The following is a 16,321-nucleotide window of genomic DNA, read 5'->3' on the forward strand; positions in this document are numbered from 1 at the left end:
CTAGACAAAAATAAAGTCATAATATTGTCATGATATTATGGGTTTATTTATTTTTAAAAATGTTCTTTGCATGGCCCTAATACTTTACCATTTTGTTCTTCCTCTTAATTTTGAAGTTTGAAAAACTTCTCTTAAACATTTTTCTGCTTGATTTGCAGCAGATTTTCTGGACTCCCGTCCTGAGACGAGCGTCGGTTCCTCCACATCGCATCTTCCTCCAGTGATTCAGTCACCACTGGCCTCTTCCTCTCCAACAGAACCAACCTTTAAACAACCACTGAAGAAAAGCACTTATAGATCTACATCTTCGCTCCCTGAGAAAACATCTGATGAATTTCACCAACCGCGCTCACCTAATCCTGTACCAGTTGCTAAATCTACATCGGATAAACCTCAAAGCATCAAACAGACGACAGAAGTTACAGAAAACATCGACCAGGAGACATTGAAGGAGGATGTCAGCAGTTTATCTCCTGATAAAGAGCTGAATGAACTCAGTTCGGCTCCACGTTCTGGATCAGGATCAAAGCTGAGCCCGTCTCCTCCTCCATCCCGGCTGGATTCACAGCGCTGGCCTGTGCTGCCTCCCATCTCCCCAAAAAGAGGTAAAAAATGAGCTTGAACGTCAAAGCCTGAATCCATAATGAATCGTCTATAAAAAAATAAAAAAAACCACTGCTTTGATTTTTTATTGTTGTTTAAAGGCGTGAGGCCCCAACAGTTGAAGTCAGGAGTTTCTCCTGCTCAGCTTTGGTTCCCCTGATGCTTTCTCTATTCTCTAATCCCTGAGAGGGAGACGTGTTGCCGACGGTCATAAATCCACACTGACCGCTGCACATCGCTGAGCCGAACTGCCACAAAGAAATACCTCGGTGGCTTTCCTGCGGCTGCTAATTTACCGTTGCCAGTGGGGATAAAGGACTGGGCCAGTGACATCTGACTTCTCCGGGAACTTTATGAAAGAAAGCAAACAATGTGGAAATTGTGTGGGGATTTTCTCCTTTCTGTCAGAGACGTCTACTGTTTTCAACTGTAGACTGTGGCTCTGTACTGCAGGGGGGCCGCGCTGCATCGCAGCACGCTGCTCTCTTCACAGCAGACACAGAGCGAATGTCACCAGTTCATTTATTTCTCTGCAGATGGAGGCAAGTGGAGTTCAGAGAGCTCACAGCATGTGAAGCTCAAAGTTTATTTGCAGTTTAAACATCGGTTTCAACAGCTGCTGCACAAAGGATCAAATTACAGTCATCTGTTTGAAAAATCATAATTTCAACAGAGTGTTTGGGTGCAAATCATATTGCCATCTGTTTGTCCGTTTTTTATTTGTCCATCCTTTAATGTGTTACTCTTCTATGTTCATCTCAGATCCAGTAGGTTGACTTCACAACATAAACTCAGGTTCACTGTTTCTATTATAACAGAAGAGGAAATCAAGTTGGTGGTTAACATCAGTCCAGCAGCTTCTGCCTCCATACATTAAATAAAATACAATAAATAACCCTAAACAAACTACAAAGTAATAACTCCCAAGTTTCACAAGTTAGCAGTTCTGAAATTAAACATGGCTAAAATGGACAACATTAATAACAACAGTTAAAAACATACAAAACATAGCAACATTACTCATGATACACTGTATATGATTAAGTTTGTCCAAAATATAAATTAAGATGTATTTGTAAAGAAAACACAGAGCTGATTCTAGAACATTCCACGGTTACCAACGGCAACAGAAAAAAGTGGGAGGAGCTGTGGGTTCCTATGGTAACTGGTTGGTATGGTAACCAACTGCCAAGAGCAGCTTAACAGAACTTACAACTCCAACATACATGCCTTAAGAAACAACTTGTTGACTAAACAAAATAAATTTAAAGAATAAAAGAACTCGGAGAACGTTTCTCTGATTTTACTTCTCTTTATAGGTTTATCCATCCATTTTCCTTACACCCTTGTCCCTTAGTAGGGTCGGGAGGGGTGCTGGTGCCTATCTCCAGCTAACGTTCTGGGCAAGAGGCGGGATACACCCTGGACAGGTCGCCAGTCTGTCACAGGGCAACACAGAGACAACCAACCATGCACACACACACACTCCCCCCTAGGGGCAATTTGGCCAATTAACCTGACAGTCATGTTTTTGGACTGTGGGAGGAAACCGTAGTACCTGGAGAAAACCCACGCATGCACAGGGAGAACATGCAAACTCCATGCAGAAAGACCGGGGCCGGGAACCGAACCCAGAACCTTCTTGCTGAGGTTTTCAATGGGCTCTTGTTTTTTTCCAGAACTGTATGTCGTTCTTTGCATGCATATGTTTTTCCATCCAACCATCTGTCTGTTTGTCAACAAATTAGCTGGTCTTGGCCACCCACCCAACTCAACGTTTTCACTCACACATGAAAATGGCTGCAAACAGATGCACACTTAAACAACTGTACGTCTTTGAAAAACAGAATATAGCAAATTGTATTTGAACGTACAACAAAATTCTTACATTTTCCAGCAGCCATTACAACAACATTTAATTTCCCTTTGTGATCGATTGAATTGAATTGTGTGGCGCATGCAGCTTGGGGCCCAGCTTGGGCTCGGCCGGGGTTGCTAGGTAACAGCCCATTGTGACTAAGCAATCAAACAGGCTGCAAACAGATGTGCAATTATACAACTGTACATCTTTGAAAAGCAGAAGTAGATCCTCCTGCACAACCAAAAAGTAATCACGTGCTTTCTGGATGCAAAGTTGACAACAAAACACTTGTGGTTGCTAGCTAATAGTCTGTGGTTGCTAGGTAACGGGGAGTGTGTCCTGATTTGTGATGTTACATTCTGGAGGTTTTTGAAATGGCTCATTTCCAGACAACAGAAAACATCTGGGTGTTTTTTTAAGCCTTTGAACTGTTATTGAAACAGTAGAGACTCAAACTGAAGTACAAAAACATGCATAATTTTTCTTAATAGGTCCCCTATAATAAGAAAATAAAATATTGCTTGTGGGGGTTTTTATGGGTTAGGTGTCCAAGGTAATCAGAATTTATTTTGTTTTATAGCGTCCTTGAAAAGCAACACGTCTTATGTTGAGTTTTCTCAGAAAGTCTTATCCCGACCCCAAGCTGCCCCGTTTTCAACACCAAATCCAGAGTTTGACTTTCTCCAACAATAAACCAGGGTTCTGTCCTGGCATGGCCCGGCCTCTTCTCTCAGGCCCTTTCAGCCCGGCGAATAGAGGCCTCCAGCTGCACAGAGGAGGCGTTGTCCTTCCAACCAGCCCCCTTAGCCTCCCCGAAAAACTCAGTTCAACCCTTGTCGCCTGAGACTGACAGCTCAGTTGACAACAGCAATATGCTTTGAAGTGTCAAGTCAAGTCCTTCCATTGTCTGTCTGAGTGGCGCGGCAAGTCGCTCGAGAGCAACGCCGTTCGCATACTCCACTTCCTGTTGGAGCGCGGTTCGCCTTTCCTTTTAGAAACCGTGTATATATTATCCTTTTGTCCGGAGAAAGCTGTTCTGCATATCTAATGTATGAAAAGCCCCAACAGGTCCTTTTCACTGCAACACAACGCATGCCTTGCAGTGACTGTTTCACCAACTAATCCTCCGATTTCAAAACCAGACAGGCAGAGAATAGCGTGAAATTTTTTCCTTTGAGTCAGGTGTAAAGTTATGAGGCTGATTTTCTTACACAGCCGTTACCATGGGGGTATTTTCATTCTTAAGGAACAGTTACGCTTCTGACTTTATGGTTGTGTTAAGTAGCTGTTTTTGCCATTCATTTAGCTTTTCCTACCTCTCTCTGATTATTATTATTATTTTTATTTTTATTAAAAGTTTATCAGTTTTCTAAGAAATCTCCTTTATACAGAATACTTCAAAAAGACAAAATCAGGTATCTGATTTGAAAACCATGTATCTTTTTGTCTAGTTTTTACTGTAAATATCTCAGTACACTTGAAATGACTCAGTGATTCTGCTCTTACTCTCTCAATTTGTGCTAAATATAATTATATTTTTGTAGCAATTATGAACAAGCGCCGATGAAGGTCATAAAAGTTAATGCTTATACACATAAACTCTTACCAAGAACGTTTGGTCTAGCTTCTTGTGCAAATAACTTCGTTGCAACTTAAAGGCAACTTTTAGCAAGATATTTGAGTTTGTTTTAAGTAACCTATTTCTTGATACTGATTTTTAAAAAGTACAAGATTATTTCACTTAAAACAAAATGTTTTTTCCATGTTATAAGTGAAATATCCTGCCAGTGGAACCTGTACTTTTTCATCAATATTAAGGAATTATTTACTGTAATAAAAGGTTTTATAACTTTCTGAAAAGTTACTTGTACATTAGTTTTGCCTTCTTTCACATGAAATAAGATGTTTGCATTAGAAACTAGGTCTAACATACTTGGTAATATAACCTTCTTCATCATATGTAGCAGAAATTGAGAGAGTAAGAGTTGAGTCACCATTCATGTCCCACGCTGTGTGTTTGCAGGTTCCTCTGCAGCGTCAGGCTGTTCTGAGATCAGCTGCAGTCAGTCTCAGATGTTTGATGAACTGGAAGTCATCGCTCCACTTTCAGCTTCCTCTTTGTCTCTGGATCGAGCATCCGACTCTTCGGACTCGCCTCGCTCACCTGGCTCACCTCTCACAGGTAACGCTCAAGGATTATGAGCTGCAACTAAGAGTTATTTTAAATCATTTTGTACCAGAATCAATCTGTCTTCCTGCAGGATTATTTCACCCTAAATGATCCTGCAAACACAGCGTGAAATAAAGTATCTGAGCCTTTATATGTTACAGTCATGTTTCTCTTATGCAGAATTTCCCTTTTCCATGAAAATTTTGACTTTCAGCAACTGGCAGATGTTCAGTATTATCGTGTTTTTGACTGCAATAACAGTTTAGTCCGCAAAATGAAAATAAATCATACCAAATTCAAATTCTAAGAGACTTTATTGATCCCAAAGGAAAGGACTGTTTTCACTGTAATATGAGGGATAAAACCGCAGCTTATTTCGACGCTTGGACTGTTTTTGTTTTCTGGCAATGAAAACGTTAAAATGTGTGACAGAGAGCAGCTGTTTGGGGAATTCAGCCATTATATTTTTTTATTTATATGAATAAAGACAGCAAGAGAGGATAACATAATAAGCTATAAACTTATTATTTTTACTTTATCTTTTCAGTAAAATATGATAAATGAAAGATGTTACTCGAACTGTGGACTTAGTTCAAAATATTGGTGAACTATGAACATGAATGAATTGATTTAAACCTGGTTGAACTAGTTCTTGTTACTGTTCAAGTGGCACAAAATGTAATTCAAAAACTGCAATGGAAACAGTTTTTTCGCATCACAAGAGTCATGTGATCAACAACCAGATGCTACTACTGCTGGAAAAGACGAAGAAAACAACAGGAAGTGGTTGGAGGATGATGTTTTTAATCACTTATTACATGATCAAAGTTATTAAGATGTGATTTTAATTGCATTTCTTAATCAAATGTCATAACATTGTGTTTATTTGACATTAGCGGAATATCAAAAATGTTTTTTACTGCTAGTTCTGATGGGTTTGTTGTCTTTTTATTATGTAACACAGTTTTGAAACTGAGTCGGTTCTAGTCACGCCTACATTTTCTAATCTCTTCTTTTGTAGCTGCATTTCCAGTGAAAATGTGCCCAAAAATTTGTCAGTATTACGCTAATGTCGAAAATAAAACTAAATTTTGCAGTTCCTGTGTTTCCATTAAATAAGAAACGCAGTTAAAGTCACACATGAGTGAATTTGTTCACACGCCGCTCCATGATCCTCCAACTGCTTCCTGTTGTCTTCTTTGTAGTTTGTGCCAGTAGTAACATCTGGTTTTGATTATGTGACTTGTGTAATGCAAAAAAATGATTTCCATTATTTTTTTAAAACCACTGCATCCTGGCACAAAAACATCTTACCAAAGAAACTTGTTTTTGTTTTTTTTAAGTTGGCATGTTCCCATTGATTATATTTATATTAGTTTTATGGTCACTGGAAAGGATGAGATAGATGCCTTCACTCGATCATTTTCTATGCAGCACATCTTCTACATGAGCAATTGTTTTGTGAGATAAATTAATTTTGATACAGCCACTAGCACCGAAACTTTTTTATCAAAAACAAGACCTTTTTAAAAATTGCCGCGTTTCCATTAAGCGAATTACTTTTCGAAACGATAAACTGCGTAACCATGTGGTGAGTGGAAACGCAGCGAATGATCTGCGCGTCTTCAGAGGCAGAGATGGGTTTATCTGACGTCTCACTCTGTCGGCTCGTTTTATCGGCCCAACAAAGGCGGCGCAGACGTGACGTGTGTGTGTTTCCGCCTGTGTGTGTCCTGGAGGAGCTTCTCTCAGCTGCAGAGAAAGATATCAGCCAGTGAAGACTTCCTCCACCTCCCTCAGAGCCTGCTAATCCCTGACAAGGTGTTTAACCTGACCCGAACCGCCGTACGACCCCACAGACCTTTGACCCCGGAGGATGTGGAGTGATAAGGATCTGCTCTGGGTTTTGGCCAGAAGCTCTTCTAAATGCCAGTTAATGCTCAGATTTTTGTCATGCTGATGGGAAGCGCAGCTTAAATCTGTAAAGGATGTGGTGGATTTTATACTATCAGAGCTGAAAATGTTAAAAATATTTAGTTTGGTGGGGAAAACAATCAGAGTTCTTCCTGCATATAAACAACAAACAGATTAACACATCAGATCTGTCAACATTTTGAATATGTGACTTCTGTTTTGCCATCTACATTAGTTTTATTTCTTATACTTTTTATAAGAATTGTGTTGTAGTTTCCTTTGTGTAGTTAAGTCATTTGAACCTTGTTTTATTTCTATAAACTTTGTTTTTATCAAGATAAATTACTCATTGTCCAGGGGTAACAAATGAAAAATAGTTATTTTACTAATTCTGATACGTTAAAAATAATAATTAATGTGGAATTTCCTTCCACACCAAATGAATTAGTACATTTTAATTTCAAAGGCTGTTAAAAACAAGGTGCTTTAATGTTGTGTGTTTTAGCTCTATACCTGAATAATTTTAGGTCTTTTGTAAAAACTTATGTGTAGTTTATTTAAGTTTTATTTGATTAACTAATAAAAATATTGCACATTTCTAAAATGGTAGAAAAATGACACATTATAATACTTCTAATTAAAATTTTGCATATAATTAACTCTAATTACCACTTTTGTCATGATTCCTCTAATCAAAAATAAACTAAGTCGCCTTCACTTGTGTGTAAATCTCAGTTTAGATCCAACTTTTCTGTTCAAAAACATTAGAAAGCAAAAAGTATTGCGATAAAAAAGAATCAGGAAGCAAGTTTTTTTTAATGAATGTCTTCCTGGATAAGCTCCTCCTTTTTCCACCACATGACCGATCACAACTCAGGAAGTCATCCAGTGTTTTTGAAAAATAAAAACTGCAATGTCAATCTGCAAGAAGCATGTAATTCTCCAATTCTCAGAAAGTAGTGGTTGACACATTTTCATTCCACAAATTGGACTGTTTTACATCCACCCCTGGTCCAATACCGCCCTGGGCAACCACCCACAGAGCGCTCACTGGAAAAATGCCACTGAAAGTTTTGAAAGAAAACCAAAAGAAATCCTGTTTAAAGTTTGAGAGGCTGAAGATGACCTGGTGATGGAAGCATCATGCTGTGGGTATGACTTTTTTCAGCATGGACAGAAAAGCTGTTTTGATTTGATGGGAATATGGATGGAGCAAAATCCAGCTAAATCCTAAACCACCAGATGTTTGATGGAATGGTTTAAGTCAAACTACATTATTGTGTGAGAACGGCCTAGTCAAAGTCCAGCCATAATGAACCATCATTGGTTCAGGTGTGTTGAACCAAAGGAGCTGAAAATATTTGCACTCCACACATTTCAGAATTCTGAAACACGTCTTCTCCATTTTAGATAGATGTAAGTAACATACCTGGGTTGTACACTGAAAAAACTGAAGTTTGTTTCTGTTAAATTAAAAAATAAACATATTAATAAAAAGGTAGAGGAAATTCTGCTGATTTCCAAAGAAAAGTTTGTAAATGAGGAATTGGTTATATCTTTTTAGAAGTAATTTATTAAGAAAGAAGGACGAGTCTCTGTGGGTGGCAGCAGGTTTACGCGTTACTCAAACTGAGGATTAGTTATTGATCAGCCAAAGTGTTGGTTAATTGTTTTCCACTCTGGAGCGTTAAAACCCGGCCTAACTGAAAGTGTGTCGCGCCTCATTGTGTTACCGTCGGCGTTATTCCTGGGATTTCCTCCCAACGACTGCAGCTCCTCTTCCTCACCTGAAGGATTACTTTACAGGCCTGACTTTCCAACTGAAAACACACAGCCAATCAACAAGTGTGTGTGTGTGTGTGTGTGTGTGTGTGTGTGTGTGAGTCCTGAGTTGGGACAAACTGAACTTTCCTCCGTTTGATGTTCTTGGAAGTTACTGGAAGGTGTGTGTGTGTGTGCGTGTGTGTGTGTGTACTTTCTGTGAAATCCCCTCAGATTGCCACTCCACACCCAGCATGGACCTGGGATTTGCATGGGCCGGGAGCCACAGTGTCACTGATCCGCTTTTAATTGGGTGTGACGGAGAGAACTTTGGAGCCTCGGGGGGGCAGAGGGGTAGATAAAGGGGGTAGAGGGGTAAATAAGAGGGGTAGAGGGGTAGTTTATCAGTTCTGTTGGGTTTTACACCAATTTTATGATTTAGATGAAGTTATTTAGTTTTTTTCTTGATTTTTAAGGTGGGATTTTGTGGAGTATTTATGAGCAGGCAGTAGCTTACGCCTGGAAAGACCTGTCAGTTCATCCATCCATCCATTAATCCATCATCCATTCATCCATTCATTTTTCACTCTAGCACCATTTCACCCATCAGATTTCTCTTTAACTGTAAAAACTTTTCCAACATGTTGAATTCAGTCGTGTAAAAATCTTTGGTAAATTTATTGACCTTCATTTGTTTTCCTGTTTATTTTTCCATCATTTTGTGTCTTTAAATTCCAGTTTCCCGTTTTCTTTTTGTGTTTTTATGTCTTTAAGTTCCAGTTTCCCGTTTTCTTTTTGTGTTTTTAAGTTCCAGTTTCTCGTTTCCTCCCGTGTAGATTTGTCTCCGGGCCTGGCGGCACTCACTGTGGGCTGCGACTCTGGGAATCTGGGCTCCTTATCCCGGGTCCAGCTGCTGCTGCTGGACCGGCCGGTACCACACACCGACCTGGACAAGGGATTCTCCCCGGTCCAGGAATGGTCTCACCTGACGTCACCGTACGAACTCCCAGAATGCATCTCACCAGGTAAAAACTGCCAGAATATTCTGGAAAAAAAAAGAAAAAAAAAAAGAATTTAATTCTGCAGTAAACCTGGAATCTGAGCTCAGTTAAAACATAATGTCCTTGTCCCAGACTTATTCCTTTCTGACAGTTTGAAAGAGATCGTTTGATAAGCAGAAACCGTCACTGACATACCTGGAAGCCGTCAGACAGGTGTGTCTGTGTTTGTGTCTAAGAGCATTTTGAAAAAAAATACTACTGACCTCCAGAGAAGGGGAAAAGCGAAATGCCGCGTTCTCTTTGAGACGAGGCGACGCCTTTATGACGCAGAGCGGCCTTTTCTTTTAACGACCGATCCGCCGCTGCGAGCTTTAACTGCTCCTGTCCCGAAGGTGTGGCCGCTCAGGTTCACTGGGACACCAGCCAAATTATTACAGATCAAACTGCTGGAGTGGAACATTAACTGGGGAAGTCCGAGTCGGACAGCAGGAGGCGATTTAAACCAATCACAGCACACATAACGATGGATAAGAGGCGGAGAAGAAGAGCTCAATTATCTCATCGTCTGTCGTTTAGAGGCTGATAAAGCAGCAGGGAGGAGACAAACAGCAGAAGTCTGAAGGTTCACAAGTTTCTCTACATCAAAAATAAATCAGAGGAAATCAATTGGATATTTTCTTTCCTCAAACTCATTTTTGTTTTGGGCCAAATCAAGACCATGAATGCTCTTAAAGGGCCGGTTGTGCTGAATCTATTGATAAAACTTGTTCACGAACTGTTAAAATATCAATTAATTATTCAAATTAAATATCACTGAGCTGGTAATAATTTGGAAATATTTCTGATATTTATGATTGTATAGATCAAGGATTATAATCTGACACCAGTTGAGGCTGAAGCAACTGTTTAGCACAAGTAAGGAAGTTTTTGACAATTTTTGAGAAAAATCTGCAATAAACTCCCTAATATAATAAACAGATAAAACCTGCATTGATTTGACTGATAACATAATATTTAAGCTCACTTAACATCATAAATCAGTTATTTTGATTTCAATGTGAAAAGATGTTTAATATTATCTGGACATTAATGATCATTTCATTTATAACAAGACATTTTACCATGTTATAATTTAAATAATCTGCCAAAGGAACAAGTATTTAAAAAAAAGTAAACTTTTTGCACATACATCAAAAAACAAACCAGTTTGGTGAATCACTTTCTTTTGCAGAAACCTTTTCTGTAAAATATTTAGTAGAATAAAAGAGCTGTGATAAAAACGGATGAAAAATCAACAAACTAGGTGAGTAAAATGTGTTTTTGTTACTTTGAGGCACAAGCAGGATATTGAATGGTCATTGAATTTTCTTTTCAGCCATCTATGAATATTTGCAGGGAGCCTAAATGTGTCTGAATTCCCTGGAAGCTCATTTTTCCTCTCAGGCTCCAGAACAATGTTTGCAGCTGGCATGCTTCTGCAGACAGGTGCTGCTCTGTTGCTCCTTTTTCTGCCATTATTTGCTCAGAGATTAACAGCCATAATTGGGGGTACTACACAACATTACTAATATCTGAGCACACACACTCCAGTACAAAAGACAAATGTGTGTGTGTGTGTGTGTGTGTGTGTGTGTGTGTGTGTGTGTGTGTGTGTGTGTGTGTGTGTGTGTGTGTGTGTGTGCGTGCTGCAAACACACAATCACTTCCTCTGGCTGCAGGTCCTGATGATGATGATTTCTCTGCGGTTTTGTCAGGTCATTCAAGGCCTCTCACAGCTGGCAGCAACTCTGAAAGGTGCGACTCTGCAGGGAAACTCCAGGAGAATAAATCGGTGAGTGACTTGGGCTCTTTAAGAGGAACTTTTCTCCTCTTTTTTTCATCTCTCGCTCCAAAACCACTCCAGGAAGTTAAATTCTTCATGAAATAACTGCAAAAAATGCATGTCAGACGAGTCAGTGTTTAATTGAGGTAAACACACCGTTCTGCTTGATCACATGAATCAATTTGATGCTGAAATACTATTTAATCAGTCAAATTAAAGCAATTTTTAACTCTTTACTGATAAATTCCACCAGTCAGTCCAATTTTTGTGCAGAAATTTAAGTAAGATTAACAAATCGCCACACTTTTTTGTTCAAGTTTACAGCAAATTTTCCACCAAAATGTTAAAAAACTATTTGGTTTAGGTGATAACTCCACATGCAGGTGGCAGTATTTCTTACTTTGACTCCACTGCTGCTTCAGCCTCACATGAGATCAAGACTTTGTCCGTTATCAAAATGGCAAGTAACAAAAATCACATGTACCGTCGTACATAAGCGCAAAATATCGTAAAGTTTCTTGCTAATATTTATAAATTAGCCTCATAAATAAGTTCATTGTGAAAAGATGTTTAATGTTATTTAATTTTAAGAAGTGCTTATCGGATGCAGACACAGCTATTATTAATTAACAGATTTTATCAACACATTCTGGCCATTCATGACTATAATGTGGGTCAAAATGAAACTGAGTTTGACTCCCTGCTTCAGGAGAAGCTCCAGCAACAAGGCAGGGAGGGGTCGCTCCCCACGCTGCTGTGGAACGGGTTCAGTTTCTCCACGTGGTTTTCAATTAATCTCCTCTTTATGACAGAGGAGAGAGTCTGAACGAGGCTGTAAACCCCCAACATGACGGCACAAGGAAGGATTCATGCATTCATAAATCAACTGCAAACTGAAAACGATCCACAGGAATCGGCTCAACGCTCTGAATCAACCTGCTGCCCAAGTGGGAAACAGCACTTTTATAAATTATCGCCATGAAAAAAGCCTTTTCACACTGAGGTAGCTTCAGCCAAGTGCTTTGAAAAACACTTCCTTAAAGTTACGACTAAGAAATGCAGGTCTTTTTTAAAATTATTTTTAAAGTCGGTGTTCAGTCTGTTTAATAAACTCCAACTGAGGAGTTTATTAAACATTGCAGATAAAGTACATTTCCACCAAAACACTTTTTCTAGTAAAAATAGCAAACTTTTTGAGTTTCAAAAGCCAAAAATGTGCTAAACGCACTTTGAATTGCCTTGTTGCTGAAAATGTGCTATATAAATAAAATTACCTTACCTTACCTAAAAAAATACTCAAATTTTGAGATTATTCTTGGAAATTTTCTAGAAAAAAAAACAAGTGCATGTCTGAGTCTGAAAAGTAAAAATTTTCTAGAAAAAATTCAGAAATTTTAGATTATTCTCAGGAATTTTGTAGTTTTAAAAAGTTACCAGTTTGCTAGAAAAAACAAGAAATTTTGAGATTAAATGAAGGAAATTTCTATAAATAATTTCTGAGTTTGAAAAATCGAAATTTTTCACCTTTTGAAATTCAGACATGTCCTTTTTTTAAAATTTTGAGAGTAATCTCAAAATTTATTCTAGAAAATATTTCACTTTTCAAACTCAGACATTTGTTTGTTTTTTTTCTACAATATTTAAATTTTTGCTCTACTCCTTTTACTAACATTTTCAGTGCTCATAATAAACGGCCCTTTATTTCCTTTTATGTTTATTTATTAACACTCGTTCCAATGTTGCTCTGGCTGCCATGTCTGTTTTGTCTCGTTCCTGCTCTGGTTATTCAGGCAATACTCCATAAAATGTCTATTTTTGCTATTTAAGAAAGGAATTTGATTATTTATCTAACTCTTTTAACGTATTTCTAATGTTATATAATAAGGCTGTAGATTGTGCCATTTTTGTCTGATCAATCATCAAATCATCTTTTTGAAACAGAAATCCCAGCTCAAACCCTGAACGTGCTGCAGAAACGTTTTCCCGGCCTGAACTTGTTGAACATTTCCTCTGTTTTTGGTCAGAACTGGTCTGATGGAGGTTCTGCGTCTCCGTCTTCCTGGATCGTCGACCCGAGTCCGTCGCTGGAAATGCTCCGGTCCTCTGGTTCCTCCCTCCTCTCCAGTAGGTTTCCCGTTTGCTTCAGCCTTAAAACGCGTTCATCACCGTGTCGCCTCAGTGCTGCGGCTGCAGAGCTTAACAACAATACTTAATCAATGTGAGAAGCCATCTTCGCCATTAGCGTTTGATCCGATAAAAGCCCGGTGGGTCCCTGTCAGCCCGGAGCCATTGTCCCCTCGCTGCCAGCGCTGTGTTTGGTGTTCTCTTGCCTCCGGTACACTTAAGCCTGCTAATCCTTGCAAGGGCCAGCTGGCCTGTTGAGTTGGCTGTAGATTCATGAGCGATGGGTCCGAAGCGGCTTTTAAAATATGAACCCTGGAAATCTTTATCTGACCGTTTCCACGTCCTGCTTGTCTTGACTCTAATGATGCATAGCTTGCTGTATTTCTGCGTCCATCAGGCTTCAGATGGATGTGTTGGTGTCAGTCTGCAGCTGAGCTGCAGTGATGCAGAAATGCTGCTTAGATGTTTCTTTACGAAGCCAAGGTCGAATTTATTACTAAAATAATAAAAATATATTAGATTTAGAGATGCATGGGTCCAAATATTGTGACAGAGACAGATCTAAGCAGTCTAATTCTATGCTTTTTGCTGTATTATTTATTTTACATTATATTTTTTATTGCAGTTTCTGAACCATTTGAAAGAAGGTTTGTTTCACCAGTTTCTTAAACTATACAAACCTGAAAAAAGAGACTAAAGGAGCTTCTGAGCGTTGACCTTTTAGAGGTCAAAGGCATGGTCACCCTCTGGAGGAGGAGGGGTCACCATCAGGGCATGGAGAGGTCAATGTGGAGGTCATGCTGCTGCTAAACGACCCCCAGACTTGTCTTTGTATGGAAAGGTGAGGTTTGTAATGCAGAGAGTCAAAAATGCTTAATTACTACTGGATTTTAGTCTAACAAATTTAGCTGGACAATAAATGTTTTCACACCTGATAGTCCAATAGATTCAGTTTGATTTAGGACCAAAACTGCAACGTTTGTTACGTTTTCATCGGATTGGTTCTCTTTCTCACTGCATTGTGAACCAAACTAATTGAAAAACTTTTTCCCCTCCTCACCTGTGGAGGCGCTGTGCCAGGAACCACTGAAATAAACAACACAGAAACCTCAGAACAAAACATGAACGCAGATTCCTTCATTACAAAATGTGAACAGAAATGGAGTAACGTCAGATTTTAGCGGTTGTAGGATTTCTCTTTTGTCTTCGGCAAAAGATAAGGAGATATTTCTCATTTCTTGAATTTGTTTTGGTTTTATTTACCCAGGATGCCTTGCACTTTAGTCCACTTCCTGCTTTTTGAGCAGTATCTGATTGCATTGGCATTTGAGCCGCACCAAACCGAGGTTTGTAGTTGAGCCAGAGTTCATTTTTTTAGTTTGATTGTACATTCAAATCAAACCTTTAGAAAAACAAACTGCGGTTTGATTGAAGAGGACCAAACATGGTGGATGTGAATCAAACCTAAAGTTTTTTCCACCCTTTATTTTCCTTCACCTGCACTTTAAGAGCCAAAAAATGTGTCAAATTTCACTTTCTTCCACACTTTCCAGACTCTTGATGAAAAACTCAAAGGTTTTTTTGAGAAAACTTCTTCTTTCTTGTTTGTCGTTAGCATGAGTCGCCCATTTCTTCTGATCGATTGAGTTTCTCCCACCAGAACCGCTTTGCTCATCAGCCATTCATAGCTGGATTAATCCCTCCCCTCATATTTGTAACACGGTTGTTAGCCCTCAGTCACTCGGTTTAGCATTCAGCTGCGTAGCTAAGGTGTTAGCGTCTGAATGAATGTAGCGATAATCTGAAATGACCCTGCTAAAAGACAGAGATGATTCTTGCAGAGATTAGCCATGTAGCGAGCAAAGATCGTTTCCCCCAGCGGACCACACACTGACAGCGTGTCTCTATTGTCTCCAGTTCACCGCTGCTTCGGATTCGCAGGCTATTGTCTCAGAAATCCTCCAACATTTCCCCAAAAACCCCCAGACTCGAGGCCTTTGATTGGCACTTGTCAGGGCTGATAGAGAGGGTGGCATGTTGGAGAAAGGCGTCAATGAAGAAGGCCTGAAAGGAAAATCCGCTACCCATGAATAATAACTCGCAGGATTTTGTCTTTTACTCCTCCTTCCTCCTGTTCTGCCATTAAAGCCGATTGTCTCGCTGATGCTCATCCTTTTCTCAAACACGCAAAGAAAACGATACAAGTCCAGCCGCTTTGCCGCTGCCTGGTGTGCTGGATGTTAAAGGGTGTGGGTGTTTTTGGGTTTTTTTGTCCCTGGTGGCCTTTCTGAGATCAGCGAGGGGATTTGACTCGGCCACTTGCAGCCAAATCCAGATATCTGCTGTGCTCAGATGCTGTGGTTGGTATGGCAACCTGCTTGCTGTGGTTTTAGATGAGCTCTTGTTTCCAGCTTGACCCGACGGCAATCACTGCTGTGCATTCATGGATTAGGCCGTGTTGGAGGTTTGGATATAGGAGGGCTTTGAAAGAACGGTTTCAAGTCCTGAATAATTTCAGTCAGAGCTGAAATCAGCGGTAAACATCGACCTGCTTCATTTGAATATCCTTCAGATCCTCGCTCTGAGAAACTGATGCTGCTTTTGTTTTACTCATTTTTAACAGACATTGAATAAAACAAAGTTTTGATTGCATAATCTCACACAAATCATTATGTAATGAAAATGGTTTTTTTTTAAAAAAAAACAATACTCCTTTTCCTAACGTACAAAGGAGTATTAAGACCGTACTGAGAAAAAATAAAAAAAAATATAATGAGAATAAAATCATAATACAAGAACAAATTTAAGTTAAAGTTGAAATATTTCAAGAAGTCCTAATTTGACTTAATTCTTGTAATATTATGACAAGAGTATTCTTGTAAAAATAATAATTCTAAAATATTTTTATAATAATTTTTATTAAAAAAAATGTTAATAAAAAATTCTTTATTTTTCATTCTAATATATCTCAATGATATCCCACTGAAATTAGAATCCCCTCATCGTTAAAAAGTCTTCAATTAATGTATCTAAAATTAAGGCCTTAACCCTCTTATGACCAACCT

The 16,321-nt window shown here is 39.1% G+C and overlaps 1 protein-coding gene across 2 annotated transcripts in view; it reads left to right on the forward strand.

Moving 5' to 3' along the window:
• Window positions 1-147: 147 nt before the first annotated feature.
• The window catches only part of LOC106938485 (uncharacterized), a 41,071-nt gene continuing 24,897 nt past the window's right edge, over window positions 148-16,321 (forward strand). The window contains exons 1-5 of one of the 2 annotated variants that reach the window (XM_015020545.1): window positions 148-605; window positions 4,488-4,646; window positions 9,146-9,334; window positions 11,029-11,141; window positions 13,157-13,256. In XM_015020545.1, coding sequence (XP_014876031.1) covers window positions 4,538-4,646; window positions 9,146-9,334; window positions 11,029-11,141; window positions 13,157-13,256 — 511 coding nt within the window. In that variant the 5' untranslated portion in view covers window positions 148-605; window positions 4,488-4,537. The remainder of the gene's footprint in view (window positions 606-4,487; window positions 4,647-9,145; window positions 9,335-11,028; window positions 11,142-13,156; window positions 13,257-16,321) is intronic. The other variant, XM_015020546.1, reaches the window with a different exon arrangement.

Source organism: Poecilia latipinna, unplaced genomic scaffold (genome assembly GCF_001443285.1).
Source record: "Poecilia latipinna isolate Pla-1442-1.1 unplaced genomic scaffold, P_latipinna-1.0 Scaffold2603, whole genome shotgun sequence".
Lineage (NCBI taxonomy): Eukaryota > Metazoa > Chordata > Actinopteri > Cyprinodontiformes > Poeciliidae > Poecilia > Poecilia latipinna.